This window comes from Piliocolobus tephrosceles, chromosome 7, assembly GCF_002776525.5.
Source record: "Piliocolobus tephrosceles isolate RC106 chromosome 7, ASM277652v3, whole genome shotgun sequence".
Taxonomy (NCBI): Eukaryota; Metazoa; Chordata; class Mammalia; order Primates; family Cercopithecidae; genus Piliocolobus; species Piliocolobus tephrosceles.
Genome location: NC_045440.1, coordinates 99,959,187 through 99,983,136, shown reverse-complemented (window position 1 = coordinate 99,983,136; position 23,950 = coordinate 99,959,187). Strand labels below are relative to the sequence as shown.

The 23,950-nt window shown below is 45.4% G+C and overlaps 1 protein-coding gene across 3 annotated transcripts in view; it reads right to left on the bottom strand.

Moving 5' to 3' along the window:
- LOC111520882 (matrilin-2) overlaps window positions 1-23,950 on the bottom strand; it is a 178,700-nt gene that overhangs the window by 149,842 nt on the left and 4,908 nt on the right. For all 3 annotated transcript variants that reach the window (XM_026454937.2, XM_026454938.2, XM_023183973.2), the window contains exon 2: window positions 8,884-9,051. In XM_026454937.2, the coding sequence (XP_026310722.1) occupies window positions 8,884-9,025 (142 nt within the window). In that variant the 5' untranslated portion in view covers window positions 9,026-9,051. The remainder of the gene's footprint in view (window positions 1-8,883; window positions 9,052-23,950) is intronic.

The window sequence follows — 23,950 nt, the reverse complement described above, 5'->3', positions numbered from 1 at the left end:
CTGTTGTGTTGCCTGATGCCACTGCCCGGCCCTGCTGTGCTGCCTGATCCCACTGCCCAGCCCTGCTGTGCTGCCTGATCCCACTGCCCGGTCCTGCTGTGTTGCCTGATCCCACTGCCCGGTCCTGCTGTGCTGCCTGACCCCACTGCCCGGCCCTGCTGTGTTGCCTGATCCCACTGCCCGGTCCTGCTGTGTTGCCTGATCCCACTGCCTGGCCCTGTTGTGTTGCCTGATCCCACTCCCTAGCGCTGCATTAACTGATCCCACTGCCTAACCTTGCTGTGTTACCTGATCCCCCTGCCCAGCCCACTGTTCTGCCTGAACCCACTGCCCAGCTCTGCTGTGTTACCTGATCCCACTGCCCCATCCCTGCTGTCCTGCCTGATCCTACTGACCATCCTGTGTCTCAAAACTTCTCCTTCCTTGGCTTCCAGAATATGATTCCTCCTTGGCTTTCCTACCTGGACAGAGTGAGGGAAAGCTGTGGATTTCATCAGGGTTCCCACACAGAAGGGTATCAGGGGAATTGGTGACATCACCACATCCTAGATGAGACCTGAGAGATCATTGACTTCAACCTCCTTTTAGAGATGAATGAACTGAGGTCCAGGAGAATAAAATAACCTCTTGCTAAGAAGTTTAATCAAGATCGAAATCATTCAAATAAGGACGAAATCAGCCTTCTGCATGTCTTATTCCCTTACTTGTTCAATACACACTGAGGCCTGGGCAGGACCACAGCCAGGGCTGGAGGTCAGTAGAATCCAGGTGTGACAGGCTGCAGCAGCACCTCCAAATACAGATGGGCAGGGCATTCTATCGTCTACATAAAAACTCTGGGTCAAGGAGCAAGCAGGGGCTAAAATAGTACATTCAAGAGTACGGGTGCTTTTCTCTTTGCTCCAAGGCATATCTGCCCCTAACCCATGCATCCTTTCCATAAAGGGGCTGGGGGTTGAGGACATTTTCTGTCTAGGTTTGCAGAAGTCTTGACAAGTTTGCTAAAACTGCTTAACCTATCTGAGCCTCAGCTTCCTTGCCTGAAAATAGAATATAACAATAATTACCTTGCAGTGTTTGCTCCTGCTATGGATTAGGTGAGATAACACGTCCCAACACACAGCAAGGGCTCAGTAAATGAGAGTTGCCTTTCATAGGTGCTATGAGAAATGAAAAATATTCAGTCCCTATCTTGAAGAGACAGTCTAGTAGTAAAATGAGACAAGTGCAAAAATAGCTAAAATGTGAATCCCTCTGAGGTAGGTATCACTATTACCCTTTGGAATGTAAGGCAGGGAGGGTTGGCACTTTGGCAGAGGACCTGCAATTGTGTGGTCCCTCAATGGAGGTCTTGCCTGGAGAGGGAGGAGGTGGCATTTGACCTGGCTCTGGATGAGAGTCTTGTTTGGGGAAGGATATTCCAGGTAGAAGGAAGAGGATGGACAAAGCTCTGGAAAGCTCAGGGAAGGAGAAAAACTTTTAATCATGGCAAAACGGCTTCAGGAAATGTTGGGTTGGTTGGAGAGCCAGAGACTCTTATGGCTTCTGGCATCTGCTTTCCCTCCTTCATAGAAGAGGCCAATAAAAGTCAATTAAAGGTATTGTTTTGGGATGTAGAAATCTAAGCCTAATTTCTAAACCTTAAAAATGTAGGTTGGAGCTGGACACGGTGGCTCATGCCTGTAATTCCAGCATTTTGGGAGGCCTAGGTGAGCAGATCCCATGAGGTCAGGAGTTTGAGACCAGCCTGGCCAACATGGTGAAACCCCATCTCTACTAAAACTACAAAAATTAGCCAGGCATGGTGGCTGGTGCCTGCAATCTCAGCTACTTGGGAGGCCAAGGCAGAGAATTGCTTGAACCCGGGAGGCGAAGGTTGCAGTGAGCCAAGACCGTGCCATTGCACTCCAGCCTGGGTGACAGAGCAAGACTCTGTCTCAAAAAAGAAGTTAATAAATATCAACCTAGGTAAAAATTTCCATTAGCAACACAGAGCAGGCCATGCTTACATTTAATTCTCCAGGCAGCCAACAACTTCACATTGCTCACTTAAGAGGTTTTAGCTCACTATATGAAACGTATTGCAATTTTATGAATATTTTGATGTCAGGTTTAGAGATACATGCAAAAATGAAAATAAGTGCCTCTTAATACATTGTGATTCCCCAAAAGCAGAATGTGGGGCCGTGTAAGGTGAATTCTGCCAGGAGCAATGGTTCACACTTGTAATCCCAACACTTTGGGGGGCCAAGGCAGGAGGATTGCATGAGGCCAGGAATTTGAAACCAGTCTGTGCAACATAGTAAGATCCTGTCTCTACAAAAAAATTAAACAATTAGTTGGGTGTGGGAGTGCATGACTGTAGCCCTAGTTAATTGGGAAGCTGAGTTGGGAGGATCGCCTGAGCTCAGACTGCAGTGAGCTATGAGAGTGCCACTGCACTCCAGCCTGGGCAACAGAATAACGTCCTGTCTTTAAAAAAAAAAAAACAGGTGAGTTCTTAGATTTTCTTCGTTAGCTTTTAAGTAGTAAATTAACTGTTATATGTAAACTTTACTAAATGCTGTGGTGTCTACCCTTGGAACACCTCTGGAATTCTTCCAGCAGTGTGTGAGGTCGGGTTGGGGGTGGGAGGGAGCTCAGGCCCCACCATCCCCTGACCAGACTACAGGGCCAACTTCCTTTTAAATCTTTGTCTCCCACTTCTAGAATTGACGCCATATTGCCACAAAATGCTCTCTTAAAACACAAACATAACTTCTGAGTGTGTAGTATTGATCCAAAGGGGAATCTATAATAAGAAAAGAAAAGGGTTTCAAGGTTAGTTAGCAGAAATAAAATGAGCCAGTTTGGTAAATTTAGAAAAGAATGTCAGCAAGACCTCATAAGACAGACCACCACCAGAGGCCACAAGCTGGCTGGCTGTAGAGTAATTTGTGAAGTAGTGGGAATCAAGAATATACTGGGGCCCGGGCGCGGCGCCTCACGCCTGTAATCCCAGCATTTTGGGAGGCCAAGGCGGGTGGATCACGAGGTCAAGAGATTGAGACTATCCTGGCCAACATGGTGAAACCCTGTCTCTACTAAAAATACAAAAATTAGCCAGGCGTAGTGGCAGGCACCTGTAATCCCAGCTACTTTGGAGGCTGAGGCAGGAGAATTGCTTGAACCCGGGAGGCAGAGGTTGCAGTGAGCCGAGATTGCACCATTGCACTCCAGCCTGGTGACAGAGCAAGACTCTATCTTTAAAAAAAAAAAAAAAAAAAGAATACTCTGGGAGTTTGGGCAAGGAGGATTAAGGTTTCCAAAAAGGCTGATATACTACACTGGTTGCTCAGGAGATAGGTCCACCCTCTCAAAGGAAAGTGGTGTAACAAAGAGGAAAAGTGTGCACAAATGAAGCAGGCAGCCATTAGCAGTGGGGCAGCATGTCTTCCAGTTAGCGCCCCCTTGAGGAGGGCCTAGGGAGGAGTGTGGAAGGGGATGGGTGCCACTGATAAGGCTGGTCAAGGGGAAGAATCTGAAGTCCAAAGGGTTCTGGGTACAGCACAGCCAGCCTCTCTGACTCTACCTGCCAGCGTTGTTGCCTGGAGCGACCTTTGGCCTAGAGCAGGTGCTCCTTCCTTCTCCTGTTGCAGCCTGCTATTTAGATCCCTGCTCTTTGCCACAACCCAGGAAGGTCAAGTCTGTCCAGAGAGTATAGTGGGTGCAAAGACAAAGCGACACCCACTGTTGACTGCTTAAAGCCCTCCACGACTCCCACCCCTGCAAAATGAAGCTCAAAATCTTCCTTGGAGCCCTCAAGGTCCTAAGTGATTGCTGGCTTATCTCCAGCTCAGACCACCTGCCTGGCAGACCCAGCACCACATCAGAGCCCCACTGCCACACTCCATCCTCATGCCTCTGCCACCTGCTGTCCCACAGGGCTCTCCATGGTCAGGACCTTCACTGGGAACGATTCCCTTAAACCAGCCATTCTTAAGTGTGGTTTGGGGAATTCTAGGGGTCCCTGAGCCCTTTTCAGAGGGTCCATGAGGTCAGAACTATTTCCATAATAACATGAATGTTTGCCTTTCATACTCTCATTCTCTTGTGGGTATATAGAGAACAAAAAGTTTGTTGATCTGGTTTTAGATTTCACATTGCAACTAACCTTTAAGAAACTACTCTTTGTCAAGTTTTGGTGTAGTATCAAAGAACATTCACATTTATATGAAAAGGCTATTTAAATGCTCTTACTTTTTCCAACTACATATCCATGCATTTTCATATACTCTAACAAAAACATTTTGTGACAGATTGAATGGTCAAGAAATGACAATCCAGCTGTCTTCTATGAAGCCAGACCATTACAAGATTTGCAAAACTGTAAAACAGTGCCACTCTTCTTTTTTTTTTTTTGAGACAGGGTCTCACTGTTGTCACCCAGGCTGGCGTGCAGTGGCACCATTATGGCTCACTCATGCAGCCTCGACCTCTGGGGCTCAAGTGATCCTGCAGCCTAAGCATTTCAAATAGCTGGGACTATAGGTGTGCACCACCACACCCGGGTAATTTTTTCTTTCTTTCTTTCTTTTTTTTTTTTTTTTTTGAGACAGTTTCGCTCTTGTCACCCAGGCTGAAGTGCAGTGGGGTGATCTCGGCTCACTGCAACCTCCGCCTCCCGGGTTCAAGCAATTCTCCTGCCTCAGCCTCCCGAGTAGCTGGGATTACAGGCACACACCACCACACCAGGTTAATTTTTGTATTTTTAGTAGAGACGGGTTTTCACTATGTTGGCCAGGCTGGTCTCAAACTCCTGACCTCAAGTGATCTGCCCACCTTGGCCTCCCAAAGTGCTGGGATTACAGGCGTGAGCCACCGTGCATGGCCTAACTTTTTCATTTTTTTGTAAAGACAAGTTATCCCTATGTTGACCAGACTGGTCTCAAACTCCTGGGCTCAAGTGATCCTCCCACCTCGACCTCCCAAAATACTGGAATTACAGGCATTAGCCACTGAACCTGGCCATGCACCTGGCCAGGAAATATAGTTTTTTATACATATATAGTTTGTTAACACATTCTGATTTTATTATTGTTATTTTTAAATTTCTGATCGAGTAGATACCAATAGATCTAACCCACATAAACAAAAACTCCCTTGATTGTCCTCAGGATTCTTAAAAAACAAATGAACAAAAGTTCTTGGGGATTCTTAATAATTTTTGGCTGGGCGGCCAGGCGAGGTGGCTCAAGCCTGTAATCCCAGCACTTTGGGAGGCTGAGATGGGCAGATCACAAGGTCAGGAGATCGAGACCATCCTGGTGAACACGGTGAAACCCCGTCTCTACTAAAAAATACAAAAAACTAGCCAGGCGAGGTGGCAGGCACCTGTAGTCCCAGCTACTCGGAAGACTGAGGCAGGAGAATGGCGTAAACCCAGGAGGCGGAGCTTGCAGTGAGCTGAGATCCGGCCACTGCACTCCAGCCTGGGCGACAGAGTGTGACTCCATCTCAAAAAAAAAAAAAAAAAAAAATTTGGCTGGGCACAGTGGCTCACGCCTAGAATCCCAGCACTTTGGGAGACTGAGGCGGGGGGATCACTTGAGCTCAGGAGTTCAAGATCAGCCTAGACAACATGGCGAAACCCTGTCTCTATAAAAAATACAAAAATTAGCCAGGTGTAGTGGCATGTGCCTGTAGTCCCAGCTACTTGAGATGCTGAGGTTAGAGGATTGTTTGAGCTCAAGAGGTCAAGGCTGCAGTGAACCATGATCATGCCACTACACTCCAGCCTGGGAGACAGTGAGACCCTGTCTCAAAATAAAATAAAATAAAATAAAAATAATTTTTAGTGTAAAAGGAAGGATCCTGAGACCAAAGCTTGAGAACCACTGCCTTACACTAAGCCTGCTCAGCAGGCAGAGTTGAGCTATAATGTAGCCATGCCTCTATTTTGCACACCGATTCTACCAAATTAATGATCTTTTCACATGCCTGTCTCTTCCACTACTCTGTGCACCTCCTGATGGTGTCTATTCATCTTAAACACTACCCCCGCCCCACAACCAGTGTCTGGCACAGAGTAGAAATTCCAGATAAATGAATGAGGTAAGAGATAAGCCCATGTGGACAGACATCACAGGCTGCGGAGTGAACAGCCTGCAGATGTTCACAGGATGGGTGGATAAATAGATGCATTATTTTTTCAAACTGACTCAAGTTGTTATTGAGACTCTGATCTGAATTTAAACATAAAAGATAAACATTTTTAAAACCCAGAAAGTTCAAACAAAAAGTTAACCTAAGAAACCATTCTGCTGTTTCTACTCTGTTAAACTTTCAGGAACATACTTGCAAGCAAATAACCAGTAAAATAAATCATGCCAGTGGATGCCATAGCTTTAGCCAAAATGATTCGCCACTAAAAAGTGAAATGTGGCCTGGGCCATATTCTGAACAAATAGTCCAAGAGCCAAGAGAAGCAAACATGCATAAAATACAAAACACTATAGTATTCTGAGAATGAAGAGAAGGTCATACCCTCGAGGCAAGGACTACCAATGAGCATGCATTTCCATTTTTGTTCCCCATCAAAATAAGAACAAAAGCAGATTGCACTTGAGAATCCAGGCCACAGCCATAGTGTTTGCCTTCTGGTTTCATGATTGTCACGCCACCGTTTCTTTTTCTTTTTCTTTTTCTTTTTTTTGAGACGGAGTCTCACTCTGTCGCCAGGCTGGAGTGCAGTGGCACGATCTTGGCTCACTGCAACCTCCACCTCCCAGGTTCAAGCAATTCTCCTACCTCAGCCTCCCGAGTAGCTGGGATCACAGGCACCTGCCACCATGCCCAGCTAATTTGTGTATTTTTAGTAGAGACAGGGTTTAACCATGTTGGTCAGGCTGGTCTCGAACTCCTGACCTCGAGATCCACCCACTCAGCCTCCCAAAGTGCTGGGATTACAGGCATGAGTCACCATACCTGGCCCACTCCACCATTTTCATAAGTCAAGCAGCCCTCCAGCATATCTGGGAGCAGCCACTTGCACAGCTCATGGAGTGAAAACACCCATGCCCACTTCCAGTCTTGGGGTAGAAAAGATATGTTGTGTCCCATCCTCCTCTTTGTCTCTGACACATTCTCTTGAAAAATGAGAAGAAGGAATCAATGCTGGATGCAAGGTTGGTGCCTTTAGCAAAATGGGCTTCTAGGTGAAGGAGGACAACAGTGAACGCTGACAACCAGGGAAGGTGGGGGTGATGTGGTCCGTGTGTGTGTATCAGAGGGAGGAAAGGAGGGAGAGAGAGACTTGGAGCCCAGAGAAGCAGTGTGCTTTTCCAGGCAAGTGTGTGGTGGCTTTTCCTGAGACCAGCCCCATCAGAAACCCAACTGTGCAGTCACTGCTGGTGATCCAGAAATCAGGTATCTTGGCCAGGCATACTGGCTCATGTCTGTAATCCCAGCACTTTGGAGGGTCGAGGTAGCAGATCACTTGAGGCCAAGAGTTTGAGAGTAGCCTGGCCAACATGGTGAAACCCCATCTGTACTAAAAATACAAAAATTAGCTGGGCATGGTGTTGTGCTCCTGTAAACCCAGCTACTCAGGAGGCTGTGGTGGGAGATGTGCTTGAACCCAGGAGGCGGAGGTTGCAATGAGCTGAGATTGTGTGCATCGTCAGTTATATATATATATATAAAGAGAGAGAGAGAGATGTTGTTAATCATCTTGGAATTTGTTTTTCAAAACGTTTCAATTGACATATTAAACACTTCCCACTCATTTTCACATTTGCAAAAGTCTTGTTTACATCACTATGGAAACAAGGACTTTCAAGAACCTGGAAGATCTATCACTGGGGTCCTCATTTAGTTAACATCAATAAAGAGTCTGACCTCTGAAAACAGGGCTCTTTAGGTCCCTGTGGTCCCTGATTGTAATTTCAGATGCTGCTGAGGCTACCAGGTCGCTGGGCAGTTCTCTTAGCAGCCTTTGTAGGGGGTCAGATTCGAGTGGCTGGCCAAGAAGATACAAATGTCAAATACAGTTTCAAAGAACGTATTAGAATGATAATTGTGGTAAAGCTTTTACTTACTGCGTACCTAGAATTTATGTGTGTTACCTCATTTATTCCTCACAGAAATGTTCCAAGGTTGGCATTCACATTTCCATTTTACAGATGATAAAACTGAGCCTCAGGGAGGTTATATCACCTACGTTATATCACATCTATAGCCTCAGGGAGGTTATATCACATCTGGAAAGTAGCAGAGGCAAGACTTGAACCCAGGTCAATGCCAAAACTCATTCTCTTGGCACTACCCAACCTTCCTATAACCTCCACAAGCCAGGCTTACCAAGGCCCTTGTTTAGAATCAGCTGATTTATACGTTTTCCGTATGTTTTCATGATATTTTCTTTCTCTAGGAAACATGTTCACTGGATCAGATGAATAGACCGCTGGCATTTTCCATTCCTAATACCTCGATTCAGCGCACAATGTCCCCTGGGCCAGCTCTTTCTTCCCTGCTGCCATGCAGGGAAGCATTACTAACAGATCTAGCTGGGCAAACCCAATACACAATTTTCATAACACCTTTGCCCAGATAGGTCCAACAACAAGGACATTTCAGATGAGAAATCTTGCCCCGAATATTGGAGAAAAGCCATGAGCCTCAGATTCAATTAAAGGCTTCAAAGGAAAGTTTATTCTGAAAACTCGTGTGCAACCGTGTCCTCAACTCCAGATGCATTCACCACCGGTGAGGACCCCAGACCCAGCACATCCCATGAGGACCCAGGGAAAGGAGAGCTTCCCAAACAGTCCCCAATCCCTGTCCCTGAGCCCTCCCCGAACCACCCCCACCTGCCCACTTTTGGCAGTGGGCACCGTCACTCACCCAGAAGGGCCGTCTGCGGGTGGGTCCGAGCGTGTCTGCCTCTAGAGATGGACCTCCCACGTGACCGCTCCCTGGCCTCGGCGGGGAGGAGGAGGATCTGCCCGAGGAACAGCAGGAAGCAGCCTGCGAGCATCTTTTCCATTTTCAAGACGAGCAAGAGGGGCAAGGCTGTGACAAACACAACACGGGAAGGCGGCAGGGTGAGATTTCTGGGTCTCCCTGAACTCCAGGAGCTGCAGGCCGGCTGCCCCGCCTTTTCAGAGTTCAAACAGGCCACTTGTAGTCAAAATGCTGTTTATGTGTCCGGTCTTTGAGAGCTTCAGTAGCCCCCATTGGTAGGCTCTTCTTGGACACTCTGAGCAGGGCATGCATAGTTGGAATTTTTCATCACTTTACTCACTATAAGACTGAATGGAAAACTTGAGAAAAATCTATCCTGAAGTTTCTTATCAGTTAAGTTCATTATCAATTACTCATAGTCACATTTTACATTTTGGATTTGAACAAAAAAAACTATTATATATCTGAGAGTTCCAAGTAACAATATTAGTTCAGTCTAATAATAGTAGATGGCATCAATTAGTTTATATAAATTATACATATAAAATTAATGTGTAGTTGACATAAAGTAGCATCACATAGCCAGCCTCCCTGCCTCCCTGTCTCCCGCATACATTTATTAGGAGAGTGCTGGCACAATGGCTATGGGCTTTGACTCTGGTAGTAGACTGAGGCCATGTGCCAGGCCCTATTATAAATTCTTTACCTATATTAACTTGCTCAATTACCTAATATTATTCCCACATTCCCATAAGGCTCAGGAAGGGTCAGTGGCCTGCCCAAGGTCACACACAGTCAGGAAGTGTCAGAGCCAGAATTCAAACCCAGGGTCAAGGCTGGGTGCCATGGCTCATGTCTGTAATCCTAGTGCCTTGGGAGGCCTAGAAAGAAGGATTGCTTGATGCCAGAAGTTTGAAACCAGCCTGGTCCACATAGCAAGGCCCCATTTCTACAAAAAAAAAAAATTTTTTTTTAACTTATTTAAAAAGCAAAAAAAGTCCAGATGTAGTGACTCACACCTGTAATCCCAGCACTTTGGGAGGCCAAGGTGGGCAGATCACTTGAGGCCAAGAGTTTGAGACCAGCCTGGCTACTAAAAATACAAAAATTAGCCAGGTATGGTGGCTCACGCCTGCAGTCCCAGCTACTTAGGAGGCTGAAGCACAAGAATCGCCTGAACCCAGGAGGCAGAGACTGCGGTGAGCAGAGATTGCACCACTATACTCCAGCCTGGGTGACAGAGCAAGACTCTGTCTCAAAAAAAAAAAAAAAAAAAAAAAGAGTAAAACAAACTCAAATCCAGGACTTGGTCAATTTTCCAATGCATTGATTAGTAGAAAACTGAAAGGAAAACCCCCAGAAATCAAGTCACAAAAAGCCATAGTTGTTTCCTTGTCAGAGGCAAGGACAGGGCAGGGGTGAGGCAGGGACCATGTTTCAAAACTTAAAAAAAAAGAAAAAACCCTCACTATTTCAGTGAACTGTTTGTTCAGCAGATTGCTTCCAGGAATTGACCTGGGAATGGACCTGGGCCTGTCAACCTTCAGAGTCCAGTTTTTCACACTTGCTGTGTTGAACTAGCTCACTATTTTTAATATAATTTTACTATGCCTTAAGATTATATTTAAAATAGTGAATCTCCTATGTGCCAGGCACTGGGCCAAGTGCCTTCAACGTATTAAGTGATTTAATTCATAGAGTAACCAGAGAAGTTAAGTAACTTGCCCAAAGTAACATTGCTCATAAGAGGTGAAGTTCCAGAACCCACTAGCTCAGTGGTCCCCAACCTTTTTGGCACCAGGGACTGATTTCATGGAAGACAATTTTTCCACAGACCCAGTTGGGGGCGTGATTTTGGGATGATTCAAGTGCATTACATTTATTGTGCACTTTATTTCTATTATTATTACATTGCAATATGTAATTAAATAATTATACAGCTCAACATAATGTAGGAATTAGTGGGAGCCCCGAGCTTGTTTTCCTGCAACTAGATGATCTCATCTGGGGGTGACAGGAGACAGTGACAGATTATCGGGCATTAGATTCTCATAAGGAGTGTGCAGTTCACAATAGGGTTCATGTTCCTATGAGAATCTAATGCCTTAATTTGTGCAGCAGCAATTAAAAAAAAAAAGAATCTAATGGTGCTGGTGATCTGACAGGAGGCAGAGCTCAGGCGGTAACGCAGACGATGGGGAACGGCTGTAAATACAGGTGAAGCTGCGCTCGCCCACTGCTCACCTCCTGCTATGCGGCCTGGTTCTTAAGAGACCACGGACCGATTCTGGCGGGGGTTGGGGACCCCAGCACTAGCTCACTATAAATAACTACTCTCCACACTCCCCTTTTTAAACCTTTTTTTTTTTTTTTTTTGAGATGGGGTCTCACACTGTCGCCCAGACTGGAGTGCAGTGGCGCGATTGCGGCTCACTGCAAGCTCCGCCTCCCGGGTTCACGCCATTCTCCTGCCTCAGCCTCTGGAGTAGCTGGGACTACAGGCGCCCGCCACCACGCCCAGCTCATTTTTTGTATTTTAGTAGAGACGGGGTTTCACTGTGTTAGCCAGGATGGTCTCGATCTCCTGACCTTGTGATCCGCCCACCTCGGCCTCCCAAAGTGCTGGGATTGTAGACGTGAGCCACCGCGCCCAGCCCTTTTTAAACCATTTAAACTATTTTTTTGAGACAGGGTCTCACTCTCTCACCCAGGCTAGAATGCAGTGGTGTGATCATGGCTCATGGTAGCCTCAACCTCCCAGGCTTGAGCGATCCCCCCACTTCAGCCTCCCAAGTAGCTGGGACTACATGTATGAGCCAACACACCCAGCCTATTTAAACTCTTTGCTAATTAGATTGGTCCCTTTTCATAGCTTTAACTCTGAGATTCCTTCTAAACAAAGGAAGAAAATTTAGAACATCTTGCCTCTTTCTCAAATCCTAAACTTACTATTTACTTTCAAGCCACCTTGCTATTTATCATCTCAGGGTTTTTGTTAGGGGTGGGAGGACAGGGTCTCACTCTGTCATCTAGACTGGAGTGCAGTGGCACAATAACTCACTGCCTCTTTAAACTCCTGAACTCCAGTGATCCTCCCACCCAAGCCTCCGGAGTAGCTGGGACTACAGGTGTGCCATCATGCCCTTACCTTATTTTATAAAACACTATTCAGTGTGTTTCATCATTTATATGTGATTTATTATTTTATTGCTATTCCCCTTTCTCCAAACTGAATAGATAAAAAGTCCAGGCTTATTTGTTTCAAAATGTATACAACATGCTCTCAAGGCACACTTCCACTCTGAGGCATTTGCACTCAAATCAAACACTTGGAATATTATGTGGTGTGTGATCATTTCCAAAGAACAAACATCATTGCATGTGGTTTGGGTTTAATGTGGATTTCAAGAAATGTTTGTATTTCCAAGTCACCATTGCTAACCAAAAGGCACTGAAGAGAGGTGAAGAGTGAGCAGTTAAAAATAAACAAAGCAAAATAATGCTAGCTGTCTAACCCTGAGCAGGTTACTTACCCTCTCTTGACCTCAGTTTCCTCATCTTTAAAATGGAGATAACAGTAGACCTAATTGTTATATAGAATAAATCAGTTCATATGTAGATATATTTAAAGCACTTCAAACACTGGCACATAGGAAGTGCTGAATAAGTGTTAGCTATTTTGTTGTTGTTGTTGTTGTTATTTGGAGACAGAGTCTCACTGTCGCCCAGGCTGAAGTGCAGTGGCGTGATCTTGGCTCACTGCAACCTCCGCCTCCCGGGTTCAAGAAATTCTCATGCCTCAGCCTCCCCAGTAGCTGGGACTACAGGTGCACCACATCGTGCCCAGCTAATTCTTTGTATTTTAGTAGATGTGGGGTTTCATCATGTTGCCCAGGCTGGTCTTGAACTCCTCACTCACCTCAGCCTCCCAAAGTGCTAGGATTACAGGCATGAGCCACCACACTTGGCCTGTTGTTGCTGTTATTATTATTATTGGTAATATTCTGTAATCAAACCAATCAATAGTATACACTGTTGACCGGGTGCGGTGGCTCACACCTGTAATCCCAGCACTTTGGAGGCTAAGGCGGGTGGATCACCTGAGGTCAGAAGTTCGAGACTAGTCTGATCAACATGGAGAAACCCCGTCTCTACTACAAATACAAAATTAGCTGGGCATGGTGGTGCATGCCTGTAATCCCAGCTACGTGGGAGGCTGAGGCAGAAGAATTGATTAAACCCAGAAGGTGAAGGCTGCAATGAGCCAATATCACGCCATTGCACTCCAGCCTGGGCAATAAGAGCAAAAGCAAAACTCCATCTCAAAAAAAAAAAAAAAAAGAAAAGAAAAAGAAAGTATACACTTCTAATTTTGTCATATTAAGCCACTTAATGTATATTAGACAGATTTTATGCTTACTTATGTATATTATCCTAATAATGACATACAAATCCATAACTGTTAAATACACATTAGTATCTAAAAATATTTAAAACTTTCTTTTTATCAAAATGCAATGGCAAAAGGCCAGGTGCAGTGGCTCACTCCTGTAATCCCAGCACTTTGGGAGGCTAAGGCAAGGCAACATGGCAAAACCTTGTCTCTACAAAAAATACAAAAATTAGGCTGGGCGTGGTGTCTCATGTTGGTTCAATCCCAGCACTTTGGGAGGCCGAGGTGCGAGGTCAGGAGATGGAGACCATCCTGGCTAACACGGTGAAACCCCGTCTCTACTAAAAATACAAAAAAATTAGCTGGGAGTGGTGGCGGGCATCTGTAGTCCCAGCTACTCGGGAGGCTGAGGCAGGAGAATGGTGTGAACCCAGGAGGCAGAGCTTGCAGTGAGCCGAGATTGTGCCACCGCACTCCAGCCTGGGGACAGAGTGAGACCCCGTCTCAAAAAAAAAAAAAAAAATTAGCTGGGGAGGGTGGCACGCACCTGCAGTCCCAGCTACTTGGGAGGCTGAGACTGGAGGATTGCTTGAGCCCGAGAGGTCGAGGGTACAGTGAGCCATAATTACACCACTGTATTCCAGCCTGGGCAACAAAATGAGACTCTGTCTCAAAACAAACAAACAAAATGCAATGGCATGACAAGTCACAGACTAGTAGAAAATATTTGTAAAATATGTATCTGATTGATTATTTCTATACAGACTATATAAACTCTTTTTTTTTTCTGAGACAGAGTCCCACTCTGTCACCCAGGCTGGAGTGCAATGGCGTGATCTTGGCTCACTGCAACCTCTGCCTCCTGGGTTCAAGTGATTCTCCTGCCTCAGCCTCCCGAGTAGCTGGGACTACAGGTATGTCCCACCACACCTGGCTAATTTTTGTATTTTTAGTAGAGATGGGGTTTCACTAAGTTGGCCAGGCCAGTCTCGAACTCCTGATGTCAGGTGATCTGCCCACCTTGGCCTCCCAGAGTGCTAGGATTACAGGCGTGAGCCACAGCACCTGGCTGGGACTATATAAACTCTTATCACTCAATTAGAAGAGGATAAACAACCCACTTCAGAATGTGCAAAATATTTGAATAGTCACATCACCAAAGAAGATACATGGATGAAAAACAAACATATGAAAACATGTTCAACATCTTTAGTCGTTAGAAAAATACAAATTAAAAGCACAATAAGATGCCACAACAAATCTGCTAGAATAGATAAAATTGAAAAGAGTATAATATGAACTGGAATTGAAAAGAGTATAATATGACCTGGAAATATGAAAAAATTTAAAACAATTTTTAAAAAACTGACATAGCCAAGTGTTGGTGAGGATGTGAAGAAACTGGAACCTCAGCTCGGCACCGTGGTGCATACTTGGATCCCAGAACTTTGGTAGGTCAAGGTGAGCAGATTGCTTGAGCCCAGGAGTTAAGAGACCAGCCTGGGCAACATGGCGAAATCCCATTGCTACAAAACATACAAAAATTAGCCAGGCATGGTGGCACAAAGGAAGAAAACTTAGAACAGCTACTCGGGGGCGGGGCTGAGGTGGGAGAACCGCATGAGCCCAGGTGGTCGAAGCTGCAGTGAGCCATGATCACTGCCACTGCACTCCAGCCTGGGTGACAGAGCAAGATCCTGCCTCAAAAAAAAAGAAAAATAGAAAGAAAATCTTACAGTGACTTGAAAACTAACATGAAATCTTCTAAAGTTCCTTTAAGTAGAAATATTTTTAATATAAAATATTTTTAAATAAAGTAAATTAAACATAATAAATTTAAAAAAGGAATTATGATGTTAGCTGTGGGCTTGTAAAAAAGATAAATAATAAGGGCTGGGCATGGTGGTTCACACCTGTAATCCCAGCACTTTGGGAAGCCGAGGCGGGCAGATCACCGGAGGTCAGAAGTTTGAGACCAGCCCGGCCAACATTGTGAAACCCGGTCTCTACTAAAAATACAAAAAAATTAGCCAGGCATGGTGGCACATGACTGTAATCCCAGCTACTTGGGAGGCTGAGGCAGGAGAATTGCTTGAACCTGGGAAACGGAGCTTGCAGTGAGCCCAAGATCACACCACTGCACTCCAGCCTGGACAACAGAGTGAGACTCTGTCTCAAAAAAAAAAAAAAAAAAAAGTAATAAAGGATGGGAAAAGGATACTATATAGATGCCAAAATAAAATCAGTGTGGCAATATCAATACCAGACAAGATAGATTTTTTTCCTAAAAACTGCAATGGCAGTGAAACAACAACAAAAAAATAAGTCAGTGCATGTATCCATCTCAATGGTTGTTTCTCAGTTTGGCATTTACAGCTGTCAGCATTTGAAGATCAGGACCCATTTCTAACTGGAAAATGGAATGGTGTTTGAGAACAGTTCCTTTCATATATGGGCATCTGAGAAGAATTGCCGTGCTGAGAAATAGAGGTTAATTCAATCTGAACAGATTCCATGAAGCATTTGGGAACATGGAAAGAATATTTTAAAATAATACAACGGCTTTGACTTTTGTTTTAGCAATTTTTCTCTTTTCCATGGGACAATGAGTCTTTTCATTTAACTTTACCAAGGGGGTGGCGGAAGAGAGAGAGAAGGAGATTATTCTGTCTTAGCTACGGGTTCTTCTAAGCATCACTGTTGCAAGTAAATCGACAGGTGAGTAGAATTCCCTCCAGAGCCAGAACTGTATGCTGTGGTCCTTGAGACTAGAGGCCTGGTTCTACACACCTGTGTGACCTCACCTAGGTAACAACTCTCTGGGCTTTAACTAGTCATCCATAAAATAAGAGGCATGGCCTGGGAGCCAACTTTCTTCATCTAAACCAGACCATTGGCAAGATCCTGCTATCCTGAAGAAGGTGGCAAGATCCCCTCTCCAGTGGCAACCCCACCTCCAGACAAAAAGAGAAAGGGGACAGGACACTAATATTTATTGTCTGGATGGGCTGGCCAGTGAACTGGGCATTTTGCACAGTATCATCTCATTTGATCTCCACAGTCATTCTGTGAGGCGGATGAGTTCCAAATTTGATGGATGGAACACTAAGATTTACAGGTGGAAAGACCTCTCCGAGACCTCAGAGCTCGTTATCTGGCAGAGACAAGGTTGTACCCTGGCCCCTCTCAGGCAGTCAGTCTACTTGTTAAGAATAAGATTTTCAGGCCGGGTGTGGTGGTTCACGCCTATAATCCCAGCACTTTGGGAGGCCAAGGAGGATGGATCACTTGAGGCCAGGAGTTTGAGACTAGCCTGGACAATGTGGTGAAATCCCATTGTAGTGGGATTTTTTAAGGAATCAGAGAGACCGATGGGGTTGAGGAGGATATTTATTATTTAAGTGCACTGGCCCAGTCAGATTAACAGCCAAAGGACTGAGCCCTGAAAAAAGAGTTAAGTTACCTTTTAAGCATTTCATGGGGTGGGGGGAGATCTGTTCAGGGGGAAGCATATTACAGAAGCAAGAAACAAAGACAATTGTTCAATTAATTGAGAGACATGCATTACATCATTTCTTACTTTCCAAGGAAACATGTTTTACGATTTGAGTTTATCTGTCTAGTGACCTTGCAGTTGCACAGCTAGAGAAACAGGGTCTTCATGATGCCTGGGAAAGGAGGAGAGATAAGGCTCACTCGCCACAGAAAAACAGGCAGTTAATTTTTAAAGGACTCCGGCTCTTTCTCTTTCTCAGGGGGAATTGAGTTTTCTTATATACAACTGAGTTTCTGCTTACACATTCTTTAATTTCTTTTAATTCCTGTTCCACCATCTCTACTAAAAATATAAAAATCACCTGGACATGATGGTGCACACCTGTAATTCCAGCTACTTGGGAGGCTGAGGCAGGAGAATCGTTTGAATGCAGGAGGTGGAGGTTGCAGTGAGCTGAGATGGCGCCACTGCACTCCAGCCTGGGTGACAATGCCAGACTTGGTCTCAAAAAAAAAAAAAGAAAGAAAGAAAGATTTTTCTAATAATAAATTCTTAGACATCAGGCTCAATAGTTTTGCCCAAGATCTCTCTGTCAGCATACCAGGTATGCACACCAACTGTTCTATGCATTCACAGAGAATCATACAATACTGGAGCTGCGTGAATCTCAGGTGTACCTTCCTGTCTTCCGCCTAATCCTGGAATCCCTGGCAAATGGGAAGACATCTAGTTAGGACTCAAGGCCATCCACGATCTTCAGGCAGCTCTAAAGGTCAGACCTCGGTTCTCCACAATGTTGACCTGATGCTGTCTGTAACTTCCACCCAGTGGTGCAGGCCTGCTTGCCAATTCAGCCTGTCCAGACACAAAGTCATCTTTTCCTCAAATCCTTTCATGGTCTTGCTAACCACATCCGCCCAGCCATCCAGACCAGAAACTTGGAGCCAGCCTCCACGTGTCCTCTGCATCCTCAACACATTTGTGAATGGATAAATTCTAGTGTTCCCACCTCTGTACGGCTCCCCTGTCCAGGCCTCCTGACGGTTCCCACTGCTGCAGCGAACGTTCTACCCTCACCCTTTCTCAGTCAGACTCCCAGGAGCCTCAGAACTGCCCTCCGTGCCTTGGGTCCCTCACCTACTGACCCTTCCCTTGTTGTTTTGAATCGGCCTGTGGCCTCACTGTGCAATGTTAACATTCAAGGCCCTCCTTGACTGACCACTGCCCACCTCTCGGACCACGACGGCCCCCCACATCCACCTCAGCCTCCCCATTAGGGCTTGAAGAACTCAGACTTTTGTCATGGCGGGGCACCTCCATCCATGCCATCCCTTGCCCTGAAATGTCTACATTCTACATTCATTGAAATTGCATTCAGTCCTCAAGCCTCAGCTCACATGTCACTCATGCTGTAAAATATTCTCTCGTTTTTCTAATGAGAACTGATTGCTTCATAGACCCCTGACAATGGGTTTGTTGTCTGCTGCAGCACACACCTTGTCACCTCTGTTTGCTCCTTGTGCTAGGTACCAAACTGTGTGAATAAATTTTTTAAAAAATTATTAATTTGAACAAACATATGTATTGATCTTTCATTAACAAAATACTAGTTGAGCAAAATGGCCCTGGTTCTGCATCCAAAAAGTACCGAAGTCAAGCCCATGTCTTCCTCTACATACTATGTTTGCCTGAATGTAGGGGACTGTAATAGGAGGATAATGTCTTCCTTCTTCTCCTTTTTTTTTTTTTGGAAATGGAGTTTCGTTCTTGTTGCCCAGGCTAGAGTGCAGTGGCGTGATCTCGGCTCACTGCAACCTCCATCTCCTGGATTCAAGTGATTCTCCTGTCTCAATCTCCTGAGTAGCTGGAATTACAGGCAACCACCACCACACCCAGCTAATTTTTTGTATTTTTAGTAAAGATGGGGTTTCACCATGTTGGCCAGGTTGGTCTTGAACTCCTGACCTCAGGTGATCCACCCACCTTGCTCTCCCAAAGTTTTGGGATTACAGGCGTGAGCCACCATGCCCGGACTTCTTTTGTTTTTTTTTGAGACAGAGTCTTGCATGCCCAGGTTGGAGTGCAGTTGCACAATAATGGCTCATTACAGCCTTGAACTCCCAGGCTCAAGCGATCCTCCTGCCTCAGCCTCCCTAGTAACTGAGACTACACCAGTACTACCACATTTTTGTATTTTTTGTAGAGACAGGGTTTTGCCATGTTGTCCAGCTGGTGGCGAGCTCCTGGGCTCAATGATCCTCCAGCTTTGGCCTCCCAAGTGGTGGGATTACAGGTGTGAGGCACTGTGCCTGGCTCCTATTTTTCCTGATTGGAAGACCCCACATACAATTTCTTGGTCAACTTGAATATTTTGAAGGATACAGATGAAATATCAAGTATCTACTTATAATAATGTATCAATTTAGTCAAAAAACATATTTAAAACATTTTAAGTTATAAAATAACATGTTAATGTAGAAAAACTGCTTTTTTCATTTTATAAATGTTCCATAAAACTTTTTTTTCCCATAAAACAATGTTTTCAAATGCCTTACCTGTCTCTCTAACATCAGTTTTTTTGTTGTTGTTGTTCTTTTTGGTTTTTTTTTGGTTTAGTACTCAGCAGTCATCCCGAAATCCGGGGTGAGACTGCATGGAAATGGAAGCTATGCATGCTAAAAGCAACCAGGCACAGGTCATGGGGCCTTACCCCACACACAGTTTGGACACTACTCACTGTCTCCAGACTTCTTGAACACAACACAAAAATAAACTTCTTTCTTTAACCCACTGTCATTTCATTTTTTCTGTAACTTGCAGCTGAACTTAATCCTAACCAGTAGACGGTTTTTAAGTCTCTCCTAATGAACGCATTTGGCACCAGTGCTAAATACAATCTTCCCTTCCTGAATTTCTGCAGGTTGAATTGCATTTATGACAACTGAGATATGGGTAGGTAATCACTCCCTTTCAAAATGAAGTATAGGCCAAGGGCAGAAGCTCATGCCTATAATCCCAGCACTTTGGGAGGCTGAGGTGGGAGGATCACTTGAGCGCAGGAATTTGAGACCAGTCTAGGCAATCAAGTGATACTTCGTCTCTATAAAAAAAAAAATTTTTTTTTTTTGAGACTCAGTTTCGCTCTTATTGCTCAGGCTGGAATGCAATGGTGCAATCTCAGCTCACCGTAACCTCCACCTTCCGGGTTCAAGCGATTCTCCTGCCTCAGCCTCTAGAGTAGCTGGGATTACAGGCATGCACCACCACACCCGGCTAATATTGTATTTTTAGTAGGGATGGGGTTTCTCCATGTTGGTCAGGCTGGTCTCGAACTCCCGACCTCAGATGATCTGCCCGCCTCAGCCTCCCAAAGTGCTGGGATTACAGGCATCAGCCACCGTGCCTGGCCCAGAAAAAAAAATTTTTTTTTTAATTAGCTGAGCATGGTGGTACACACTTATAGTCCCAGCTACTCGGGAGGCTGAGGTGGGAGGATTGCTTGGGCCCCAGGAGGTTGAGGGTGCAGCAAACTATGATCACACAACTGTGCTTCAGCCTGGGTGACAGAGAGAGACCTTATCCCAAAAAAAAAAAAAAAGAAGAAGTGTGAATGGAAACAATCTCAATAGCCCTATACAATAGCACAGAAAAACTATGGTGTGGCCATACAATGGGATATTACACAGCAATAAAAAATAATTAATTATGGCATATGATAACATGAGAAATTTACAAATATAATATTGAACAAAATAACATTCAAAAATGGATAAAATTGTATCTACAATCATAGGAATCGGGATTTTGGTTATACTTGGTTTGTTAGTGCACAGAAAGAGCCTGAGGGGGGATTCTGGGTGCTGGCAATGTTCTATTGATCACAATGCTGGTTACACATGGGTTTATGGCATGAAAATTAATCCAGCTGCATCCTTGATGAGTGTACTTTTTTTGTATGTATACTTCAATAAGAAGTTTGTAGGCCAGGCGCAGTGGCTTAAGCCTGTAATGCTAGCACTTTGGGAGGCCAAGGTGAGCAGATTGCTTGAGCTCAGGAGTTCGAGACCAGCCTGGACAATACAGTGAGACCCTGTCTCTACAAAAAATACATAAATTGTTCAGGTGTGGTGGCTCACGCTTGTAATCCCAGCACTTTGGGAGGCCGAGGCAGGCAGATCACCTGAGGTCGGGAGTTTGAGACCAGCCTGACCAACATGGAGAAATCCCACCTCTACTAAAAATACAAAATTAGCCAGGCGTGGTGGTGCATGCCTGTAATCCCAGCTACTCGGGAGGCTGAGGCAGGAGAATCACTTGAACCTGGGAGGCAGAGGTTGCAGTGAGCCGAGATTGCGCCATTGTACTCCAGCCTGGGCAACAAGAGCGAAACTCCGTCTCAAAAAAAGAAAAAAAAAATACAATAATTAGCCAAGCGTGGCGGCACATGCCTGTAGTCTCAGCTACTCGGGAGGCTGAGGTGGGAGGTTGGCTAGAGCCAAGAGGCAGAGGTTTCAGTGAGCTAGGATCACGCCACTGCACTCCAGCCTGGGCAACAGTCAGACCATGTCTCAAAAGAAAAAAAGAAAAGTTTGCTTAAAAAACAGGCAAATAGGTCGGGAGCGGTGGCTCAAGCCTGTAATTCCAGCACTTTGGGAGGCCGAGACGGGCGGATCACGAAGTCAGGAGATCGAGACCATCCTGGCTAACACGATGAAACGCCGTCTCTACTAAAAAATACAAAAATCTAGCCGGGCGAGATGGCGGGCGCCTGTAGTCCCAGCTACTCGGGAGGCTGAGGCAGGAGAATGGCGTGAACCCGGGAGGCGGAGCTTGCAGTGAGCTGAGATCCGGCCACTACACTCCAGCCTGGGCGACAGAGCGAGACTCCGTCTCAAAAAAAAAAAAAAAAAAAACAGGCAAATACTCTACACAGGTCCAGAGAGCAAAATAAAAATAAAAGATAAAGCAAGATAAATTTACCTATGGTGATAGAAGGTAAAATAGTAGTTGCCTTAGGGGAAGATGATAATTTATTTGGGGTTCGAAGGGGGCTATGGCTGCAGATCTTGGGGGCAGTTACATGGCAGTGGAGAGGGCTCACTTGTAAAACTACACTGAGATTTCACTTATGATTTGTGCACCTTTTTATATGTTCCTCTGATTTAAAAGAAAAAAACTAACTTAACAAATAAAGTGTGCAGTTCCAGGCTCTGTTGCCCTCAGGTCCTTCCACCAACACAGGAACTGAGAGACCTGAGAGCTGTAGCAGAAATTTTGAAGAGTTTAACAGGTGTTCTCTCTTGAGTGGGCCATTGTACACATTCTGGAAGGGGTGGTTATTAATAATGAGGCAGCCCAGGCAGTCACTATTTGGAACTCCTTCTCGGGTCCTGTGGTAGGCAGAATAATTGCCCTCCAAAGATGTCTACACCATAATTCCCAGAAGCTGCGAATATGTGATGTTAGATGGCAAAGGGAATTGAGATTGCTAATCAGATGACCTTAAAAAAGAGGAGATGATCCTGGATTATCTAGGTGGGCCAATGTAATCACAAGTGTCTTCAAAAGTAGAAGAGGGGCCGGGCGCGGTGGCTCACGCCTGTAATCCCAGCACTTTGGGAGGCCGAGGTGGGCAGATCACAAGGTCAAAAGTTTGAGACCAGCCTGATTAACATGGTGAAACCCCATCTCTTCTAAAAATACAAAAATTAGCCAGGCAGGGTGGCTCGCGCCTGTAATCCCAGCTACTCAGGAGGCTGAGGCAGGAGAATCGCTTGAACCCAGGAGGCAGAGGTTGCAGTGAGCCGAGATCGCACCACTGCACTCCAGCCTGGGCAACAGAGCAAGATTCTGTTTCAAAAAAAAAGTAGAAGAGGTCAGAGCATGATGGCTCACGCCTATAATCCCAGCACTTTGGGAAATCAAGGCAGGAGGATTGCTTGAGCCCAGGACTTGAAGATCAGCCTGGGCAAGATAGAGAGACCCTGTCTCTACAAAAAATGAAAATTAAAAAAAAAATCTAGCCAGACATGGTGGCACATCCTTGTAGTCCCAGCTACTTGGGAGCCTCAGTGACAGGGTCACTGAAACCCAGGAGACTGAGGCGTCATTGAGCCGTGACTGCACCACTGCATGACAGCCTGGGCGAGAGAGCAAAACCTTGTCTCAATAAAAAAAGAAAAAAAGGATAAGAAGAAGAAGGCAGAAGAGAGATCTGAGGGGTGGCAGTGAGAGAAGCATGCAGCCTGACATTGCTGGCTCTGAAGATGGAAGCAAACTAAGCAATGTGTGCAGCCTCTGGAAGTTGGAAAAGGCAGGGGAACAAATTCTCCCTGCTGACACCTGGATTTCTAGCCCCATGAGAACCATTATAGAATTGTGGCCTCCAGAACTGTAAGATAATAAATCTGTGTTTTAGGTCACTAAGTTTGTGCTAACTTGTTACAGCAGCAATACGAAACTAGTACAGACACCATCTGGGAATTTCAGGGAGGTCAAACGTCACTAGAGTGATTTGCTTCACAGAGATCTTGCTCTGGACATGGGGGCATTTTTTCTATTTCACTAGAAATGGAGGAGGAGAAGCAGCTAGAAAAGTCGGCAAATGCTGTTGATGGAGAAACAGAGACTGTTCTAAGGGCCAAAGTTGAGAGTTATTGGCCAGGTGTGGTGGCTTACGCCTGTAATCTCAGCACTTTGAGAGACTGAGGCAAGAGGATCACTTGAGCTCAGGAGTTCAAGACCAGTCTAGACAACATGGCGAGACCCTGTGTCTATTTTAAAAAGTTAAAAAAGGCCGGGCGCGGTGGCTCAAGCCTGTAATCCCAGCACTTTGGGAGGCCGAGACGGGCGGATCACAAGGTCAGGAGATCGAGACCATCCTGGCTAACACGGTGAAACCCCTGTCTCTACTAAAAAATACAAAAACCTAGCCGGGCGAGGTGGCGGGCGCCTGTAGTCCCAGCTACTCGGAGGCTGAGGCAGGAGAATGGCATAAACCCGGGAGGCGGAGCTTGCAGTGAGCTGAGATGCGGCCACTGCACTCCAGCCCGGGCGACAGAACGAGACTCTGTCTCAAAAAAAAAAAAAAAAAAAAGTTAAAAAAAAAAATCTACAAA